Below are 22,678 nucleotides of genomic sequence, written 5' to 3'. Positions count from 1 at the left end.
TTTATATAAAATGACAGGTTTTTGTTTGAAGGTCAGAGTCAGGTTGAGGAGGAAGCAGCCTGAGCCCTACTTCAACTGAACTCTCAGGCTGGACTCCAGTCGCTTTTCTGTAGTAAAAACTTCTGAAAAATCCTTCCTTTAACTTTGAATTTGACAAACAGAAGAGAGACAGACATTCCTCTCATGTGGCTCCTTAGTGCAGCAGGATGGATAACCGCAGAGCACCAAACAAACATGTATATGCCTCCGTTCATGCTTTCATTTCCTCTCGCCTAGATTGTTGCAGTGGTCTTTTAAAAAGTATTAATCAGAAAGCATTCAACTGACTTCAGATGGTGCAAAATGCAGCAGCCAGACTTCTTACAAGAAACTGGACATATTACACCACTCCTAATGACTCTGCACTGGCTGCCCATTACTCTTAGAATTGATTTTAAAGCCCTTCTTGGCCTGGCACTACATTACACATTCAAACTGCTGTTCCTGAACCAGTGTGCAGCCTCAGATCCTCAGGCAGACCCTGTTAACTCACGCTGAGAGACAAAAGGCAGTCGAGCGTTTGCTGTTAAGGGCTCCTTGATTTTGGAATGACCCACCTGAGGAAAACTGGCTCACGTCATCAGTGTCATCTTTTAAATCACTGCTGGAAACTCATTTGTATTGTAAGGCTTTTCATAACTTTTATTCTAGAGTTTATGTGTTTATGTTTATTTTTTTACCATGCTTATTCATAAAGCCTGAAACATTAATTGCCAAAAAATTCTTATTTTTTAATACTGGAGTGTATTTTGAACATAAACACAAAGAAGTTTAATATAAGTTTGCATATGAGTTTTATTTTGTATAATTTTTGCTACATATGACATTTTTGTACAATTCGTTGCTTAAAAACAGTTGTGCACTTTATGTTAGTAGTCCCAGAATCACATTTATCAAATATGATACACTTAAAGGAGTAATGTCTAGATTTCTAAGATATGATTTGCATTAAAATTGGAATAACATTATCTCGTTCTTATTTTGACATTCCTCTTGAATCTTTATTTTAATTGATTTGTAATTTATTCCTCTTAGTTTCTTTTATCTTATTCTGCTTTTATTCTGGGAGGGACTTTATAATGATCCTTTTGAGAAGTGCTTTATAAATAAACTTTACTGTTAATATTATTGTTGTTTTTAAATTTAGAGGCTAAAACAAGACGCCTGGATAATTTGCAACAGCCACAGTGGCCGCCCACGGTTCAACCTATATGGCATCAATCTAATAAAAAAAACAAATTTATGCACCATTAAATTTTAATTATTATAAATACTATATTTTAAGCATTGGTGTCCCTGAAATACTGCAGTAGAATTAAAAAAAAAAAGTACCCACAATCAGGACATAAAGCACCTTGAGGCGACTGCTGTTGCAATTTGGCGCTATATAAATAAAATTGAATTGTATTGAACATTATAGAAAGTTATGAGATATCTACGATAAGACTGTTTTTCCCCTTTTCTTGAGCTTGTTTTAAAATTGATGTTGCCAAGCTCACAAGTGCTTCAACAGCTGTCAGAAAGTCGAAAAACTTTAATTGAACTTTCAAGATTTTATAATTTCATGAAGAACAAAGACACTGTAAGACAGTTGCAATTAATGCCATCAGTTTAATATAAGAAAAAAAAGAGAAAAAAGTGCATCAGGCACAGAAATTGTTTTTATGGAAATTGTTTCTTCAAAATAAAAGCTTTTCAGTACTTGAGATTTACTAAAAAGACACCCTGTACGGAAAATCATAGTTGTTATTCAAGTCACGAGTCGTCCTCTGCTCTCTCTGTGTTGGTACACACTTTCCTCTCCACTGCTTACTTAACCTATGAGATTAAACATGTGGTCGCACATCTGAGAAACTGTGCACTTGCTAAAATATTAATGACACACAGCACACTGGTGAGACTTCTGAGCTGCCACAGTGAATCCCAATCATTCCTCAAAGGCAGCCGGCACGGGGCGATTCAGCTGATGGTGTCACTGGCTCTGCAGGTTGAACTGAAACATGACGTGTAGCACAGCCACATCATTTGCCCATGGTTTTGTTAAAGGCTACTACTGTATTTTAGGATATCACAGCATTAAAAAACAAAAAACAAACAAAAAAAAACAAAACACCATTCACAACATTCCACAATGTGAGCAGATATTACTTTTCACAGAAACACTGTGATCATCTTAAAAAAAAAACTGAAACACTTAAGAGGATGAAACGAGCAGTTGTTTAAAGAGTCCAGCACAGTTTGTATATCTTAGCTCTTATGGCCTACGCTAGAGGTTAAAGAACTACCACAAAGCCATACCTGTGCAGCCTCCTCTCTCCTCCAGATGCATTTTAGGAATGAGACATCCTTAAAAACGGCACACTTGAGACAGGATTTCCAGGGAGGACAGAGGAGACGAGAAGTAACACATTAGAGAAACACATACGTGCCCATGCTACAGTATTGCTTGGCCTGTTGGTGCTGTGGACAACTGATATACTTAATCACAGGGAGAACAGTAAAACAATAAGCGATGTTGTTCATATGCTAAAAATGGATTTTAGCCTGTTGCTAGCTGGTTGCTCAACATGCATAATTCAGATTTTGTGGATATAAATAAGTTATGAAATTAAAGCTAATTTTATAAGGTGTTATAGGAATGTAAAGGCTAAAAAGCAGTCATTTGAGCCTCTTGCTAGGTGGTTGCTAGGCAATACCAGGACCTAATAATACCTGACATAGATGAGAACCTTCAGAGGCCTTCAAGATGTACCTTTGTGCCAAGTTTGGTGGCTCAAGTGATTGTGTGGGAGGAATTCACAGATAATGACAAACCCCTTCATCCAGTTTCACCTGTGTGACTTTAATATGGCCACAGACTATTGCTGTGCTTGGGACAATTATCAAGCTATGGAATAGTTTAATAATAGTTTAAGTTTGAGAGCTCCAATGTGGTATAATGTGTTTGAAACTGCCTCTGCTTGGAGTATGTGGTGCATGCTCCAGGCAGCGCAATAGAAGAACTCAAACCTCTGATGCCCTCATGTTAGTGAGTGCAGATCCTGAGGCAGAAAGCCTGAGTTAACAGACAGAGATGGCAGTGATGGCAAAATTTTGTTTTCTCATTTAAACAGCATCACTACCTTTTAAAAGGCTTTAAATAATTAATGAGTCCACTAAGACGACCAGCCGAGTGAGTTTTAAGCACCAAAATTAAACCTGTGTAAATAGTACAGTACAAATACAGGATTAGCAGTAGAGTCAGTGTGACGTGACTCGAGGAGTAACTGGTCTGTTATAACTTAGAGGTCTGGCCATTAGTTGGTGTAGCAGAGCGTGAGAGGACTTTGGTCTGCAGGAAGTCAGACACAACTGGAGCGACGATGTCAGGCTTATTCAGGTGGATGTGATGATCACCTGGAACAGTCACCACAGATTGCTGAAAACACAGATGAGACCAGTCACGATGGTGAATAAAGCAGGCTTTCAACATGGAATAAAGGACTTTCCGGCCACTTGAGCCGCAGACTGCGAAGCACAGAAAGATCTGCCCAGCAGGGGGCGAGTTCTCTGATCGCAAAAACTGACCCTAGTTCTCTTTTTATTTCTGAAATCACTAAACATTTTCATGGTGAGTTTAAGGTCTCAATCACACAAGTAAAGAATTCAACATGGAAACCAATGACATAATGGCTACATCCATCTTTTTATGCAGTTTAGGTCATGAACTTAGACTAAATCTGAAAAGTCTTTCAAGGTTAGTTTAGTTCAGTGTGGTTCGTAGACATTTATTTATGCACAGCTCTCCTTAGATCACATTACAGTCGGGCTGACGTCTGGACTTTGACTGGCCGATTGCAACAACTTGATTCTTTTCTTCTTCAGTCATTCTGTTTTCTGCTGTGCTTGGGATGATTGTCCCGTTTCATGGTATTATTTTAGCCAAGCTTTAACTGTTTGACAGATTGCCTCGTATCCGACTCCAGAATTCTCTAGTATACAGAGAAGTTTGCGGTTGACTCAATGACTGCGAGGTGCTTGGGACCTGTGACTGCAAAACAAGCCCAAATCATTACTCTTCCTCCTCCGTGCTTCACTGTTGGTATGAAACATTTGTGCTGGTGTGCTGTGTTTAGCGTTGTGGTCAAACATCTCCATGTTAGTTCCGGAAGTCATGTGATTTGTTCAGCACCTCTGCAAACCTAAAATGTGCTGCCATATTCTTTTTACCGAGAAGAGGTATCCATACTTGTTCAGTCTTTTTCTCTTATTGTGCCATCACGAAGTTTAACATTGAACATGCTAACTAAGTCCGAGATGCATTGAAGCATTGTGTTAACACACTTGTTCCAGCTTCTGATTCTATAGAGTTAATCACAGTTACTGATTATCAATTAATCAAGTGCACTACATTAGCAGCACTTGACTGCTACTTACCCTCATGGCTGCTATGAAAAGCCATTTTAAATGACTGTGTGTTAAACTTGTAAACATGAAGTCCTCCATGTTTACAGCAGCATCGCAAGTCATTTGGAATATTTTTGGGCGCTTAATGAATGCAAGTCCTACGTTCGCTCTCACATCTCTACTTTAATCTCTACAAACACCTGAGGGAAAGAGCTGAATGCTCCACTGTGCTCACCACATGCCACGCTTATCTTTTGTTTCTCAGTGAAAATCTGACTGGGAAAGAAACCCACTCAGTGGAGACGATTGGTGGAAACGCATCCTCTGCTCTCCCTCATCAGCAGCACTTGACCAAGTTCCTGTATGTAGGTCAGTGTTGAGATTCACAGCTATATAAATTTCTGCTGCTCCTGAGACACTGAGCTCATACTGCACTGCTACTCTAGCATCCGTGCAGCTGTCTGTCTGCTAGGAACAATTATGCGCAGGCTTAACGGCTAAAAATAAACACGGGGATGCAAACATACCTGCTTTCCACAAACAGACTGTTAGGTGCACTCACATTTTTGTCCCTGTAGGCCTGAAGAAGTGCTGATGTAAATTTTTTTTGCTCGTCTTCAGCAAATATTTTGTCCAAGCCACTTTCTGCTCTGTAAAGACAAAAAAAATTTGCAAATCTATTTTGTCTCTTATTTTTTTCCACAAGCAATAAGAGAACGAGAGGCAGGAGACCATCTTACAGAACAACTAGGACAGAGGCCGTGATCCTCGAATGCAGCTCCAGACTCTGCTCCAAACTGATGCGTGCTATGTTTTTCTGAAATTGAGAAACATTGTGCACATTTATACCATCTGCTGCAAATGACAGCTTGGGTAGAAATGATCAGGGGAAACCTACCAGATTAACACGAAAGTCTCTGGAGAACACAACTCCTGCAAGGGAAAGAGAAGTTACACTTTAAACATAAGGGGAAAAAGAAATAGAGATGAGTCTTGAGAGAAGGTAAACGAGAGGAAGATAAACACGCACCTCCCTCAACCTGAACCAGACCTCGCTCCAGAAGGATTTTCGCAGAGCGTTCAGAAAGAGTTTGGTTTACAGACATCAACCTGAAGGTTGCAAAAACAAAGTTAGCGCATGAGTGAACTCCTTTAAAACTGCCGATAAGGGAAGGCGCTTTACCTTTCTACTGCCTTCTCGTAAGTGTACACTCTCTTCTTCTCCTCCATCGTTTTTTCAAACAGAAGCATCTCTTCGAACCCCTGCCTGATCACTTTGGGCATTTCCTTCTGCGAGGGAGCAGAGATAAATAAGGACAGCAACTGAAAACGACTCACAAGGGTGAATTGTACAGGAATAATATAGAGACATGCAACATGCAATAATATAATGTAAAGCCTTAGCCTAGGCCTAAAGGTCAAAATCGCGCCAGACTCAATTACACTGGTGGCCGCAAGTGTTTCTTAAATGCAACGCCTTTCAAAATGTCAAACCGCCTACAGCATTTTTCATTTTCTCACAATCCAGACTTCATCAGACACTGTCACAAAGTCATGAAGCCCTGAAGTGTAAATCAAACTATAATTAGCTAGAGGTCACCAGAGAGGTGTTTCTCTCTGAGGGGGGCTTCTCGTCACTGCAAATTATATGCTCTCAAAAACCGAGCACCTCCTCTACTTTTCACCTACACCTCAACGTGTTCAGGAGAAAAACTTAATTTAGATGAAGTTGCTAGACAACAGCAGCCTTTTTGCATACTATAAAAGAAGCTGTCACATTAAAGTTCATCAAAAATAAATAAATAAATAAATAAATAGTTGTCCACTTTTGAAAGCGGCACCCAGGTCATCTTCCTGTTTGCTGGAAAAGAAACATTGGAGTAAATCAAACAGCTCTTATTTCACACATAACATCCCTTTTTAAGCTGCCTGTAACTAAGAAGTTTGTTCTTGTTCTACACAGAAGACTGGAAAATTTAAATAATAGCAGGCTGGATGAGATAATACAAACACAGTGAGAGGCCTAACAATGCTTAAAAATCACACTTCACTCAGGAAGAAGTAATCGGAGACACGTCAGCGTTATAATTTCCCCCTTCATGGGTTCACATGATGCACAAGAGGGTGTAAATGAACCGCTGATGGGAATTGTATTTATGGTGACAAACAGTGCTGCGGAAAAGTCTTGCAATACCCTTTATTTCTTTACATTTTGTTTCCAAGGAGCCAGATTTTCTTATAATGCTTTAAAGTGGTCTTGAAAAGCAGTTCTCCTGACTCCAAATTACACAAAAACTGGAAAAATCAGTATGTAGCGATGAATTAGAGAATTCAGTATTTGTGGTTCCAGTTTGTGTCAGTATAAGCAGAGGAGGAACAACACTGACTATCTAGGCCAGGGGTGGGCAATCCCGGTCCACGAGGGCCGGTGTCTCTGCAGGTTTTAGATCTCACCTTGGGTCAACACACCTGAATCACATGATTAGTTCATTACCAGGCCTCTGGAGAACTTCAAGACATGTTGAGGAGCTAATTTAGCCATTTAAATCAGCTGCGTTGGTTCGAGGACACATCTAAAACCTGCAGGGACACCGGCCCTCGTGGCCTGAGATTGCCCACCCCTGCTCTAGGCTGTCTAGAGCCATCTGCAAAACACAGTGGAGGCTCTGCCCTGGTTTGAAGCTGCATTTCATCTGGTGGTGTTGGAGATCTTATCAAATTGATGGAATTATAAAAACATATGGTCAGATTTTGATCCACCCCATCTGACTGGTAACAGTTTCATTTTTCAGTATGACAATGCTTCCAAACACACCGTCAATGCAGTAAAGTGAAATGACGGGCGACTCAAGACTTTTGCACGACACTGTATTGCTACTTTAACGATAACATCATTGAAGTCACGCAGGCTTCCCAATCACATTTGAACCAAAGCTTCCACAGGTTGTGCAGAAAAGGTTTGATCATTTTTCTGATATGTAGTTTTACTTAACTAGAATAATCTACAGAGCCAGGTCTGCCTTGATGCCCCAAGAGCAACCCACATTTCATGAGGATTGGAAATCAATTATTATGGAGCATTTCTAGAAGAAGCAGGAAAGAAAATCATGGTGGACAGAACAGACTTTTTCCCCCCCACAGCAGACATCTCATTTTGGGGAGAAATAATCATTGATAACCAGTGTACCAGTGATGGCTGCACTACTGCATTTTTTGGATGCTGGTTAGCCATCATGGCTCTCTGGGACACCTGCTAGAACCGTAACACCGCTACACCTGCTCTCCCCCCACTGAGCTGCTAGTGGCCTGCACTGGCAAAAGCACACCAGAGGACAGGCCAATATTTCAAGCCATATTATTTGTGGAAAACAGTAAATCATACGCAGCTACTGTTCAGTTGCATACTAAAACAATGCCACAGTGGCCCCAGGCTCGACTCACAAATTCACTTAGGGTGAGGTAAGACATGAAAAGTGAGCATTCAACTACTTCAGTCTGGCATGTATATCCAACACCTTTACCCTAACCCTTTTCTAACTTATTCTAATTCTTTCAATGTGCCACTACATAGGTTGGGATGGTGGTGGGGGGTGTACAGGGTTAACCGTATACTGGGTGAGTCAGAGAATGTGTGGGTATCATCTGTTTCTGTATTGTTGAATAATGTTTCCTATGAAAACAGATGTGGAGTAACAAAGGAAAAAAAAAGAAACAAGTACCTGGTCTGTAGGTAAAAATCCGTAGGAGTCCAGCAGCACAACGGCATCCACCATCTCCGGATACAGAGCGCTGAACTGCAGAAGACGCCACATGGACAATGATGCCACCCAATAAAGCACAGCACTCTCAAATGTGTCTTAATCGTAAGTCACCTACCATTCCTGCAACGTTACCACCTGAAATACAAAGAGGTGGACAGAGAAATAAAATAAACGTGCACTTTTAAACATACGTTTTAAAGCTTGAATTCTTTATACAGCTGCACTCACCCATGCTGTGGCCTATAATGGAGAATTTGCTCCACTGCAGAGCTGTGGGAGTAATTTCACACATCATCAACCAGGTTCAGTATCTCATCACAGAACACAGACCATTTTTAGCTCAAAGAAATCCTCACTGCTGTGATTCAGCTGTCAGGAAGATGCATGGCAGCTCTGGCAATATGCTCGAAATTAATAACATTCATTAAAGGGCCTTTTTTTCTAGATCCATAAACTGCATATTAAATTATGTCAAATGTATATTCATATTAAAATCATCTCATTTTCAACTGCAGTGTATGCTCTACCTCAGAGGTCAGAGTTTGCCCACTTTTAAAAAAAAACAACAAAACTGTCAAAGCTCACAAAGCATCCTGTGAAAAAGCCACAGATGCTTTTATATTCATATATTTTACATTCCCTCTGATCCACAGTGAAGGCTGAGTATTATGACACTGTTACGGATGATGCGGCAACTCATCACTGCCTATGAGCACAGCGTGAGTGGGTGAAACTTCAACAGTGGGGCTGCTTCAGTCCTCTGTGACGGGCCGTAGCTGTGATCGTGACTGCAGGATGGCTAAGCTTTGGCGTAACACCCGCATCAGGTAGTTGGTGGTACTCCAAGTATAGATAAATATGTTACAGGCGCATTTATCTACACACCAAGCCACCCAAACTGTGCTCAGTTTGGGTGAAGCCACATTAGGTGATCACCGCATGTACATTTGATTAAACTAGGAGGAGTAGCCAAGACTTGTAAAGAAATGATAGGTCAGTTAACACAAGACAGCTCTTTCATACACTGTGCCTTTTTTATGGAAATGGTTCAAACTGGCTTGCATCATGTCAAACATGTTGATGGAAAACAGCATCTTCTGTTCCACATGGGTGGCCTTTAAGCCTTTTGTTTTATACTGTAATAAAAATATTGTAAATTTACCACAAACATCCCACTGTGTGTTTTGATTATGTGTCTCATATAACCAAAAAACACAGTGAATCATCCTTCAGCCACAGCAGCCCCCGGCTCTAGAACGGTCCGAGTCCAGGATGTGATTTCAGCACACATCATCTACTGGCCTTCATTTACATTTTCAGCTTTTTATCCTTTGCTCTTCAAACCTCACTGTTTTCCTCCTAATTCGAAAGCTTTGCCAAGATTTTTACAGATTTTTAGAGTTTCATTGTTAAACTTTTTTTCCAAGACACAATTTTTTGTTCGGGGCTACAAGCCTGCTTCAAGTGCAAACTAAAACAATAATTATTTACATTTAAATTAACAATAACTATAACTAAAGTTTGCAGTAGTTCCCAGTTATACTGCAGCCATGCTGCCTCCCGAACACCTGCGGTGTATTTATTACATACCTGTCATCACAGGCTCAGGCTTAATGCTAGCTCATGTTAACAGGACCAGTGAAGGATAGTTACCGTGCAGTCATGAATACATAAATAGCATCATAGCCTGAGCATTAGACACATCCGCATCTTCAGCCAGCAGCTGTGCTGGCTGCAGGAGCTGTATACTGCTGCAGCTTGCCTTTGAGAGCAGTAACGAGCAATAAATATGTCATGTTAGCTGTCACAACATTTCTCACAGAGTTTCTCTCAACCTAATGGACCAAAGCGACTCCCATGGATATGAGGGAAAGCAACTAAGTGTAGAGTTAAAGACCTCTTAGGATTATAAAATGTGGGGTGCAGAAGTTTATGGAAGGATAACATGTAAGTTTCAGCCAAAACTCGATGATCACAAACTGCAATCCTGGAACAAACACTGATATCTCTGATGGGATTTAAAGGCTTAACTGCAAGTGTCCTCGAACTCACACACCATCAACGACTCTGCGTACATCCATCACGTAGGAAGGAAAGGCGTGCAGAACTCCAGGAGGACGGTGCGACGAGCGACCGTGACCTGCCAGGTCCATTGCCACATATCGACACTCTGAGTGGAGACACAGGGAGAAGGCAAACTAAAAATTGCTTTCAGGTTAATAAGGACACAAAGCTAGGAAAACGCTCCTAATCCGTCAGCTACAATTGTAAAATCTGGGTAAAGTGCTGTGGTAATTATGTCATCCTCAGATCCAGTCTTTTTGGATGGGATGCAGCTGTTCCAGCAGCTGAGCGGCAGCACCTGTTTGCACAAGCTGTACACTCAAATTAACCGAACGCCACACACCTGAGTGAGCTGAGCAGCAGAATCCGCTGATTTTAAGAATTATTGTCCATGGGGTTCAATTTTTGGCACTGAGGTTTCTACAGTGGGAGCCACTGGAGATGGTCAATGTGCATTGTACAAAACACTCACCTTTTGGCAGAAGGGGAACAAGCGTGTTGAATGTACCGCAGTTGTCAGCCCAGCCATGCAGGCACAGCACAGGATGTCCGTGGTCAGGACCCCAGACTTTACCTCGGATCTCCCCCCACGGGACTGCCACAGAGAGCTCTGAAACTGGACACAGCGCACTCTGGTTTAACAAGACTTGCGACATCTGTCTGGTTTAGTTTCTGATCATGTGACCAACTGTATGTATTAGTTGATGTAAAGGAACAATCATTTAAAAAAAACAAAAAACTTTCCCTGGTGGTCATGTGGGTGAAATATGTCTCCTCACGCCCTAACTCCCCTTTGTTTGGAGGCGGGGCTTGGCTTTGTGGGCACAGCTTTTGTTTGACTAATTGCAGATACCTGTGTCTCACTTGCTCAATTAACCGAACAGGAATAAAAGCCGTGCTCAGCTCATTGGTACCTGTCTTGAAGGAAGGTGAGAGCTTCTTTACTGATTCAGAAATAGTTTGTTTTCTTTCTTTGGTTAATACTTTTAACACATTTTTCAATTATGTGACTCTTTAATGTGTCTCTCTCTGTGTTTTCAGGAAACTTAAATGCCAACCTTACCACAGGTAGGAGTGACTTGACTAAATTCTGGATCCATAAAACTTTGGGAAAGTTCTCAATGAGCACCAAGTAAAGTAAGCCAAAACCTGCGCATTTGCCTTTTTATCTCTGCAAGTTTATTACTTTTCTTTAAACTTAATATGGGGTCGGAGCCCTGTTCAGCTGCGTGTCTACACTAGGTCACATTTTTCGAAAACTGTGCAAAGCTGGCAATATGTCTTCAACATGCCACTGAAAGTGGCAGGGATGTCAAACTTCAGTTAATGGGCCACAAATGATTTAATCTGCTCTAAAATCTCAATACAGCAAGTTAAATATTCATAATCTAGTTATAAAATGGGTAACAGCTTGACTTTTTTTTTTCTTTTGCCTCTTAATAGTATCCTTTAAAACACCTTGTCCAAGTCCCAACTTTAACTTCGCATACAGTAACTATGTAGTAATGCTGGCCTCGCCTCACTAGGAGGAGCTGAACATCTTACTGAAACTAAAGCTATTTGACTTTTTGGCAGTTTTCAGACTAGCAAAGCTAGCCAGTGAGCCGGACTGGACCCTTCAGTGGGCTGGTGCTGGACCCCAGGCCTCATGTTTGACACGCTATTCCTACAGTTAACAATACTTTAAAATCACAAGTTCAATCGGGCAATAACCTTTGCCCCACAAACCTGTTGGCTGTCCAGATATTTTTGTTAAGTCTGTGAATGACATTTTCGCTCATATCGGCGCTGTAAGACTGCGAATGTGCTTTAATTGTAGACGAAGTCGCTACTTTGCAAACACTATTTCTTTCCCCCACTTCGGACTGCTTTAAAACGAGCACGAGCCTTGCCGGTTACCTGCTTGTTTCATTGTGCTGGATGTCACGTGTCTGACGCCTTTCAAAGCCTGCATCATCTTTGCGCCTGAAAACACTGCAAATAAAACCTGACTGACAACTTTTTTTTTTTTTCCTTAAACGTTTAAACTGCTTCAACCTACTTCGGGTTCTTTGACACTCACTGCTGTCTTCCGGGTGTTGGACCGCACGCGAAATTCAATTGGCTAGACACTTATTGAAGCATAGTGTAAACCAATCACAGTTTAGAAGAGGAGGGACTTGTCGTTTGCCTCCCCAATGTTATGTGAAAAAGTCCAGCAGAGGGCCCCTGGTGGAATTCAGTGAGATTTAATCACAACTGGATTTTAGATGTCGAATGCACTCCCTAATTTCTATCAACATTAGCCCAGTAGTGACTAATAATGAATCCCTTCGTGTGTGTGTGTGGCCATTTACCAGCATTTTCCAAGAGGAAATGCCAAAGGAAAAGTGGGATGGGACAGGTCAGCCCAGTCAATGCACCAACTTTCAGCAGTGTAGGAGAGGTTAAAGATGTGTTATAGGACACTAAATTTAAAAATAGATGTGATCTGAAACTGATTTCCACTGGGAATGGAGGGGTGGAAGGTCTGTCTTCACTCTGACTTCATTTGTCCCTCTTCACCCTGTGGTGCTGTTGCTAAAGTCCACCTGTCTATTCAAATTTCCCCGAGGTCACTAATGGGCAGCAAGTGCTTGGTAGGGCATTTGTCTGGTCTTGCTCCTCACTCTAAATGCAGGCTGTATCTATACTGTTTTGGTGCCACACTAGTCTTGCACACTTAAGTGTGCATTCATGCTGCAGCGGATAGTAGGCGAGTGTTCCATGCTGGAAAAATGCAGTACTTGACTTCAGCTTCATGCTCTTTTCCTAATGCTGCTTTCAACTAGACTTCAGAACTGTGCAGTATGAATGAAGACTCACGAAAGAAGGCCTTCTAATATGTCTAGTTCAACACTGATACTCAATTATAGCAATTGCAAACACGCAAACTTCTCCCAGGAAACTGGTCAGGTTAATATTATATAGTTGACACTGAATTAGTTTGTAATTTTAACAAATGAAGGCGGCAGCAGATCGCAGCCTACCCCCCCCCCCAGTCATTAACTGTATTTGACCTCGGATCAGATGTGTCACCTGATTCCAAATTATGTTCAAATGCATCCAAGCTGGACTGTGCAGCATCTGTGTACACCCTTTCCATTTGCTTGAGAGGCAAGATGATTCCATTGTGAACATCAACACGGTGCACTTTAGCAGTTATGTGGGGGGGATGCAATTTGCCTGCAAACCTAAAACATTTACAAGGTTTGACTACTGTCCTATAGTAACTAAATGACTGCTATTGGCAGTAAAGGTCAAAATATTGACTAGGGTTTTAGTTAAGATGAGCTATAATGGGAGTGTTGTATATGACTTTGTTACCGATGTGTGCATGTCGGCATCATTGCAGTGCCTTAGCCTGGACATTTCGCTTTGCATTTTTCTTACTGGTTGCATTTGAATAATTCTGCCGTGCAGCTACCTGTGCAATGGCGTAGTAATAAATTGAAGCATGTGGGCAGCGCAGGGGCTCAGGTTTCAGGTTGGAGGGAATACCAAACAATCAGTCCTCAGTAACGGAATCTGATACATTTCAAATCGGCTGAGACTGGAATCAAAAGAAACAGAGGTTTCATTGTTCAGTGTGTACCCTTTTGAAAACTGAATAATTAGGACTCGGGCAGAAGTAAACTTGCTGAGAAAATGTGATTCGCCAACACAAACTGACCCAAAACTCGAACCAGCTATACAATCCAAATGTATCTCATGGAAATGTAAAGTAGTTTTATTGGTCACCAGAGGGGCTTTCCTGATAATTAGTCATGAGTGTGTTTGTACATTAATTTATCTTACGCACATGGTAAATGATTTTTATACAAAACATTACAGCAGGTTTGTACTGAACAATTAAGCTGCTGGTGTCTTACATAACCTTGACTTCCTGGGTTGGTGTGTATTCTTGAGTTGGTGAGTGTGTCTCTGCACATATATTCTCCTGATGGAATTTCAATCACACATTTTGTACATGTGGTTGCGGGTGTTATCTGGATTTTTATAGCATCTAATTCCCTGATTACATTCACAGTGCATCAGATCTTGCATACAGTCATGACCACAACTAATCTTGGCTGTTGGATATAAAGATTCCTGTATTTCCACCAACATGGCTGATAATCTGATCTTAACTGTGTTGAAATGTTGCTATTTAAGAGTGAAATTATAAATTGATTAGCAATAAAAATATGACATGGTGCGCAGCTGTTTTTGCACATAAAATTATGCAAGGTACTGGGAAAACTGTCAGGCTTCTGACTACTTCCTCCCATTAGAGGGTTTTCTAGATTATGATTAATCTAGAAAACCCTCTAAGTGTCTGTCCTCCCCACCACTGAAACTCAGGTGGTAGAAATCATAGTAATGCGTGTAGAAGTGTCCTTAAGTGTAGCATGGAAGAAAAGGGCACAGACTATTGTAAGCTGACTGGAGCGTGTTGTATTTTTACTGCAGGGTATTTCTAGTAAACTAAAATCACTGGCTAGACTCAAGAAAATCAAGACTGAAAAAATTCTGACATTTTAATACTCTTGGGAGGAATTTGATCAAATTTATTACAATTGAAACCCACTATCTGAATCTAAAGTCAAAATTAGGAAATTAATCTAGAAAAGTTTGATCAAAGCAGGAAAAGATCCTGAAGTATAGCGTGTGTTCTGCCTTCACATTATATCCATTGTGAAGCTTAGAATCAATGACATTTTGATGCGATTAGTTTGAATTGCTCTAGTTGAGCAGAATTACTGTATCTCTGCAGGTTTTACTGCAGAACTATTTGAGTAGCTAATGACAAACTGATAAGTGAAAGTACTGGATGAAGTTTTAGTGCAGGGATTGCTGTGAAATTCACCTGCTGTCTAATGTGAGTAGGCTGCTCTAAAATCACAAATGGAAAATTGCTTTAAGATGCTAGATTTGCAGCTTGGAAAGGTAACACTAAAACTAAATTCTCAACTAGAGCCCTATTTTTGTATGTAGTTATTTTTGTTGTGTGTGTGTGGATTTTTTTTTTTTTTTTTTTTTTTTTTTTTTTTTTTTTCCCCCCTCCCTCAAATGACCTACTTTACTCACTCTACCTGGGCTACTTGATGGCTCGGCCACAAAACACACCAAAGATGCCCCAAGTGGCTAAGTCACCTGGAATTAAGTTTCCAGGTAGACGTTGGAGGCATTGGGAACATTTGGGAGACGTGCAGTAAGAGGCAGCCTCACAGAGCTGGAGGGAGGGGGGGGGGGAAACAAACTTGGTGACAGCACAGAGGGAGGGAGTATAAAAGGTCAGCTCTGGGGGGGTTTAGTCAGGACAAGAGGAATTTGGTGTAACTACACAGGATATATTACAAGCTTGCAGGTAAGGCAATGGATTCTGCAATAATAGAATTAATTAAACAATATATATCATGACTTGGGAGTTAAACATTTCAGGGGTAAAATTAATCTTAAACTTTTTTTTCTTTCAGGATGTTTGGGAATCTGAGTTTTTCAGTTAAAGGGGGAAATGTAAAATGTCAACACTGCTAAATTAAAAGCTATCTTAATAAACTAGCGTAAGCAGAACAAAGGAAATGCATGACTGATTAGTGCACTGTGGGATAATCTGTAAGAACTTCACTCTGTTTACATATCTCGCAGCGTTCTCATGACCTCAAATGCATTAAAACTAAAAGTGAATCTGATTTCACTTCAAATAAACTATTTAAAGCTATACTGAGGTTGCCAGTCAGACTCCCTGAGTTCATCTGAGGTAATATATCCATCTTTCACAAGTTGCCCTTGACTGATATTGTTGTTGGTTCTCAGCCATTAACTCAAACAGAAGTGCAGTACAGGATAACTGCATCTGTAACTGACAAGCTTCATATAATCAGGCAACTTTTTTTTTTTTTTCTTTCACTCTCTCCCCTCATCTTCTCAGATCATGGGGGACTTTGACGCAGTTCTGAAGTACTGGGGACCAGTGGAAGCAGACTACACTGGCTATGGGAGCCTGGTTTTGAACCGGTCAGTGACTCTGGAAAGAAAAATAAGATTGTACTCGTTGTAGGTCTCATTACTCAGACCTGTGGCCAGGAGTTTAAAAATTCATCTCCTCCAGTGCAGTTTAAGAATAGAATTCATGTGTTATGCCACCACCTGTCTAATTGCACACTTGGCAACCACTGCCACATCACTAACTTTTATGATGCCTAAATCTGTGTTTGTTTAAAACACGGAGATATTAAATCTTTGTCTTAAGGTCATGGTTGATGTTTGACTCGGTTATATTCAGTTGCTTAGATTTCCTCCCCCCTTCTAATTTGTGTTAATGGACAAGAGGGAAAAACGCCATTAACTGATCTAATTTAATTTCCAAACTTCCGCCAGTGCCAACACAAACATGAGCATATTGAGGATCATAATGGCGGCACAGAGCTATTCTACTGAAGGAGATGGGATGGGCCTTATCAAAGCGGTCCCATGTGTTTGTATCCAGTCTTATCACAGCCAGGAATAAACATTTTGTGCATAAGAGTGATGTAATCAAAGTAGGATAAATTATGGCGTCTACACTGCCACCCTAAATGGCTAAAATGCAAACCATGATCTGTGTGGTATGACCCTGCTGCTCTATTTCCTCTTCAGTTTATTCACGGAGCACCCGGAGACCCAGAAGCTGTTCCCCAAATTTGTCGGCATCCCTCAGGGTGAGCTGGCCAGTAGCTCTGCTGTTGCTGACCATGGAGCCACCGTGCTAAAGAAACTGGGCGAACTGCTGAAGGCCAAAGGCAACCATGCTGCCATTCTCAAACCTCTGGCCAACAGCCATGCAACAAAGCACAAGATCCCCATTAACAACTTCAAGGTGAGCTTAGTGTGCAAGAGGACAAAGTTTACTGTAGCTCCATCACCTCATGCTTGCTGTTAAACTGAGCTTGACTGAAGTAAATGAATTTTTCTCCTTCCAGCTGATCTCTGAGGTCATCGTTAAAGTCTTTGCAGAGAAGGCTGGACTCGATGCCGCTGGACAACAGGGCCTGAGGAACGTGATGAGCAAGGTCATCGCTGACCTTGAGGTCAGCTACAAAGAGCTGGGCTTCACAGGCTGAGACTGACTTACTACTCTTCCATACAGAGCTGAAGACATGAAAAATATCCACATGCAAATGATTTATAGGGAAATTGAAAGCCTCAGTAATCTGTATGTTACACTTTCTGGAATCAGTTTGATTCAGAGTTGCTTGGTTTACTGTATTCAACTGCTTTACACTTCTAGTGTCACTCAGAAATTAACAGCTTTGTGTTTCAGCTAAATAAAATTCTTGATCTGCATTCTTGAACTTGGAAACGCATAATGCTGAAATCACTCGTAACAATAAAACTCTCTGCACTACTTTGTCCATTGAAGTTCTGTTTGGTTTTTTTCTCATTCTACACATTTGAATATGCATTGTCCTGACACGTTATAGTTAAACTTGATAGTGGCTGCTGACTGATCTGAAAGTCAACTGAGGACATTTGTCAGACTGTCTTGATAAGCAAGTAAAGAGTGAAACCCTTGGTGTTGGCATGCGTGCCCGTGGTCTCAAAGACACTCAAAAAACCCCTCAAATTGCTCAGTATTGTTGGACTCTCACGCAGGGTATTATCTTTCAGACTCACTTTCCACTCTTGGTCACATTCATCCTGTGAACAGGATGAGACAAAGACTTTAGCAGTCCCTCTCACAGGGAGCTATTAGGACCTATCACCTGATCTGTGGACGTTACAAGAAGCAGAGTCCGTCACATGAGCAGCTTTGGGACCTCCATTACTTCAACTTCCTGTGAGGTTGTTTTCAAGAGATAATACTCTTCCTTTCTCCCCGTCCCTGTGTTCAATGTTATCCTTGCTGCTCAGGGGAGGGAGGAGTAACCCTGAGCTCTTCTCACTCTTTACAAATTTGGAGCCCCCTCATCACCTGTTTCTTGGTTGTTTCCAGTAGAAAAAATCTAACATATGAAAGCAATGAGTTTTTCACAGGAAAAAGGCAAAATCAAATGATGCAGTGAATATTTTACAACTGGTAAATTCAAAAAAACATAGCATCTGGTTTTTGAGGCACTGCAGAGGTTTTGAGAACAGACTGATAATCTGATTAAAGTGTTGTTGCCATAGAAACTCATATATACCCACTAGTCACTTTATTAGGTATATTCAACTACTCCTTATTGCAAATACCTAATCAGTCGCTCACAAGGCAGCAGCTTAGTGCATTTAGGCACGAATACATGGTCAGGACGACCTCCTGGAGTGCAAACAGAGCATCTGAGGTGATTTAAGAGACTTTGATTGTGGGATGGTTTTATTTCAGAAACTGATCTATTTTGATTTACTCCTACACAACGGGTGTGCATTTGTCAGTGTTGCACAAATTACAACCTAAAATGAGTCGGTGGTACTGAAGAGTCGTCCTTGGATGCCTCAAGTAATTAAAGACTCACTATTTGCACACTTTCCACATTTTGCCTGAATAAGAAGTGGAAATCACGTCTTATGGTTGAGCCATCAACTGTTTCTGAGAATGTAAAATGTGAAAAACAGCCGAGAGGGTCAAAGATAACAGCCTTATCACTGACATATCTCAGTCCCACTGACTCCTTGTTGTCCTTCCCGTTCCTGACTTGATGCCAAAACAGTGTTTGGTTAACTTCCATGACGGATGATGATAACCTATTATTAGTGAGTGTGCTAGTGCACGCATGCAGACGTGACATCAGGCACGGTGCCTCTGGCCGCATATCTGTGGGGGACACCTCTGCTTTCCTGACTCCGCCCCCTCTAAGCAGCTGTTGACTGAGCTGAGGTCAAACGCTTTTCAAATGCATATCCACGGGACAATAGTCTCAGGTTACTTATCCATTTAGTGGCACACAGGACAAGTGTTTTTTCACGTAATTTCACCGGCCTGGTTCTCAACTGGTACCAAAGATGGGAACGGGGTGCTCCCTGCAGACAGTTCTTCTATTATTGTCATTGTCACTGCTCCTTTTAAGACTTTTCTTTTTGATGGGTGGCTGTTCAGAAAACAAAAGAAGTAGAAATTACACCTAACATTTAAACACAAAAGACTCGGAGAGTTAAGCCTCAGCCAGTCATGCAGCTCACTCTTTGTAGAGTATTTATATTTACTTTTATGGAAATGGGATTGCATTCATTATGTAAACATTTTTATTGTTGTTTTTAAATGAACTTTAAGTAGTGCAGCAATAACAAGTGCAAAGTGCAGGCTTTTGTTATTTGCTCTGCTGAAACTCGTTTTTTATACTTGACATCATTTTGAGTATAATTACTTTTTATTCTTTTTTATATGTGTGGATATAGGACACGTCCAGCAGTCATTTCACTTCATCGGGTGAATTTTTTTGATCATCAGTTTATTTTACTTTCCAAAGAAGATTACAAAAAAAAGAAAAGCTTAGTTTGGAACATTATAAATGTATTCAAATTGTTTTAACGGTTATGACCGGTTATTATAAGGTACGTAACAAAGTCACAATCAAATTATGCCATGCCAACAGGTTCTTGTCAATCTGAAAACCTGTTATTTTAAATGGCTCTATATTATTATCACTCTGACCTTCAGATCAATCTGTTGACCTTGAAGGAGAGGTCAGAGGTCCAATGGGAGATGATATTTTAAATCTGTGGACAATACACACCACACTTGTAAGTTTCATAGCTTCTAAGTCAAATTTTTGGTCAATTTTTGATCAATAAATCGTTACGGTGACCTTGAAGACCTCAGTGGGTGAAATTTGATCGGATTGTTACAGCCCTACAAAGTTTCATCCGAATTCATTCAAAAATGTTCATGCTATCGTGTTTACAGGCAGAATGACACGCACACACTACCAAAAACATGACGTCTTTGGTGAAGGTAACAAAAATCCACAGTTCAAAGACATTCATGTTAGGTGTGGACTGGGTGCACCCTGGCTCTCACCCTGACACACAGGTTTGGTTCCAGCCCTCTGCATCCCCAAAATGGATAAGCAGTAGAGAAAATAGATACACTCCCAGGTTTTTGCACACTTATGTCAGATAATATAATCCTGTCATGTGAAAAACTCCAAGATTGAATTTAGAAATATCCTTTTTTCAAAACTGTAACCAAAATAAACAGACAGGTATGTTGATTATTTTAATGTTGCATGGATCAGTAGATCCCCCTTTTTCCTGCTTTAACAAAAAGTTTTCCATTAAAATAGGTCACACAGGTGATTCAAATAGCCATAAAACACATGAAGCATACTGCGCTTCTGCTAATTTTATACACTGTGCAATACCAAAATGTTCTGCAGCTTTAATTGAACCTGTGAAGCAACATGATATTAACTGGACGTTAGTCGAATTATGTAAGTCCCTGCACTTTCACACACGTGTTTACGATGTGACAGATCAGGCAGCTGCTCAGGCTGAAGATGGGTGGGCTGCACTGATTCATCAAACCTCATTTCTGATGTCTCACCCTGTCTGCTGTGACAACGCTAACCACAGGGTCCAGCCGGCCACAGGCTGTACAAGCCTACAAGGGATTGAGCAGTAGTCCGTGTATCCTCAAGTGTGCTGTTTGCAAATGATGAACACATTAAAAAAAAAATTTGTCATTAGCCGTCTGTTATACTCGTCTAAAAAAATATTTTTGTTTGCTGCTGTGAACTTCAGACCAGCTTGTTATCTTTTTTTTTTTTTTTACTTTACATTGATTTCAGATATGAACAATATCAACACAATGTCTGGAATTTTAATTATTTCCCACCATAATTGTTTTAATGTGCTCATCCTGAAGATAAACCAGAGGATGATATCAGAGACGCATTAAAGCAAATTTCTGTCGGAAAAACAGGTCAGCGTGCTACGCCGTGTTTGTACTGAACACCCGTCTCTATACTTAAGAACCAACAGAGGTCGCCCATCAAATCTCGTCCCTGAGTCGAGCAGATTTGCTGGGTATAAAAAGTCAAGATGAGAATGTAAAAATCACATCGTCTGTGACATTCTGCACTCATTAGCTGATATGCTTTCAGCATGTTATCCACAAGCTCAGCATAATTCTCTACTCTGTGACTGCATGAATGCTTCCCCTGCTGCTGACTCAGTTGGCTTCTGTTTCCTTTCAAACTAATCGTCAAGTATCAGTTCTCAGATTTAAGGAGCAGCAAAAACACTTTCCTTAATTATGGCTTCACTTTTATGGAGGATGGAGGCTTCTGGCACGACTTCACCTATTACCAAGGTGCAAGGAGAGCTGCACCTTGCGGACCACTGTTATTTGTTTATACAGGAAAACGTGTTCAGTTGATAGCAGCTGTCAACACCTGAGCCGAGACTTGAGGCCTCGTCACGGTAGGAAAAGCAATAACATAAACAACAACTGGTTACCATGATGGTGAGGTGGCTCCTGGACTTTGGTTCACCAGTATGGACCATTGGGACCACGATGAAACAAATGACAGTGTCCTTATACATGAACATGTGTCCTGAGTGATCAAACACAAGAGAACATTTGCACTATAATGAGATCTTCACTGACTGTCACAGATTAGACCCCGCTTCCACTCTCCACATGCTAACAAATACGAACAGTTAATTCTTGGACAATGACAATATTTTTGTAGTTTTGCCTCTCGCCGCCATCATAACAGATTTTAAACTGAAACCAGTCAATATGTGATTGAAGTGCAGACCTTCAACTTTAATTTAAGGGATTTAACAAAATGGTTGCATTAACAGTTTGGGAATTAAAGCCGTTTTTATACACAGTCCCTCAGCTTCAGAAGCTCAAAAGTAACCGAAGAACATGATTTTAAATATGAGCGTTTTTGTTTGTTTGTTTGTTTGCTTTTTAAATAAAATAGCCCCTTAAGGGAGTAGCTGAAAGAAGGATGAAAATCTTTTGCGGTCAATGACCACCGGATATCACTAAATGCTGTTTTTCCTCCCTTGAGATGCTCTGCTAGGTCATTACTGCAGCTGCCTTCAGTTCCTGCTTGTTTGTGGGTCTTTCTGCCCCCAAAAAGTTTGTTTTCTTTTCAGTAAGTGAAAAGCATGCTCTATTGGGTTGAGATCAGGTGACTGACTTGACCATTGAAAAATATCCCATTTCTTTGCCTTGAGAAATTCTTGGGTTGCTTTTGCAGGTTGCTTTGGATCCGTATCAATTTGTGTGAAGTAGTTTGACCTGAATCAGCCCTGTACACTTCACATTTTATCCTGCTACTTCTATCTTGTATTTCATCACCAATAAACACCAGTGACCTGGTTCCACTGGCAGTCATACATGCCCACACCATTACCTCCACCATGTTTGACAGATGATGTCATATGCTTTAGATTACGAGCTGTGTCTGTCCTTCACCATACTACTTACCAGTTTTTGCTCTCTCTGATGG

General features: G+C 40.8%; 2 protein-coding genes across 5 annotated transcripts; one reads left to right on the top strand and one right to left on the bottom strand.

Moving 5' to 3' along the window:
• Positions 1-1,630: 1,630 nt before the first annotated feature.
• On the bottom strand, positions 1,631-12,937 carry LOC113024076 (serine hydrolase-like protein). Of its 2 annotated transcripts, none has more exons than XM_026170696.1 (12): positions 12,150-12,937; positions 10,723-10,866; positions 10,243-10,356; positions 8,415-8,456; positions 8,302-8,321; positions 8,145-8,219; positions 5,609-5,715; positions 5,456-5,535; positions 5,324-5,358; positions 5,166-5,242; positions 4,988-5,075; positions 1,631-3,457 (listed from the first exon to the last, which is right to left on the bottom strand). In XM_026170696.1, the coding sequence occupies exons 1-12, from the start codon at positions 12,205-12,207 to the stop codon at positions 3,314-3,316; spliced, it is 984 nt and encodes a 327-aa protein (XP_026026481.1). In that variant the 5' UTR covers positions 12,208-12,937; the 3' UTR covers positions 1,631-3,313. The 2 variants fall into 2 exon arrangements, with proteins under 2 accessions (XP_026026481.1, XP_026026483.1); XM_026170698.1 differs by lacking the exon at positions 12,150-12,937 and adding an exon at positions 11,979-12,130.
• On the top strand, positions 11,138-17,651 carry mb (myoglobin). Of its 3 annotated transcripts, none has more exons than XM_026170700.1 (5): positions 11,138-11,179; positions 11,292-11,387; positions 16,183-16,268; positions 16,890-17,109; positions 17,213-17,651. In XM_026170700.1, exons 3-5 carry the CDS (start codon positions 16,186-16,188, stop codon positions 17,351-17,353), a joined length of 444 nt encoding a protein of 147 aa, XP_026026485.1. In that variant the 5' UTR covers positions 11,138-11,179; positions 11,292-11,387; positions 16,183-16,185; the 3' UTR covers positions 17,354-17,651. The 3 variants fall into 3 exon arrangements, with proteins under 3 accessions (XP_026026485.1, XP_026026484.1, XP_026026486.1); XM_026170699.1 differs by having other exon boundaries at positions 11,155-11,179; positions 11,292-11,318; XM_026170701.1 differs by lacking the exons at positions 11,138-11,179; positions 11,292-11,387 and adding an exon at positions 15,545-15,618.
• Positions 17,652-22,678: the final 5,027 nt, after the last annotated feature.

Source organism: Astatotilapia calliptera, chromosome 6 (genome assembly GCF_900246225.1).
Source record: "Astatotilapia calliptera chromosome 6, fAstCal1.2, whole genome shotgun sequence".
Taxonomy (NCBI): Eukaryota; Metazoa; Chordata; class Actinopteri; order Cichliformes; family Cichlidae; genus Astatotilapia; species Astatotilapia calliptera.
This window is presented reverse-complemented; position numbering and strand designations above follow the sequence as displayed.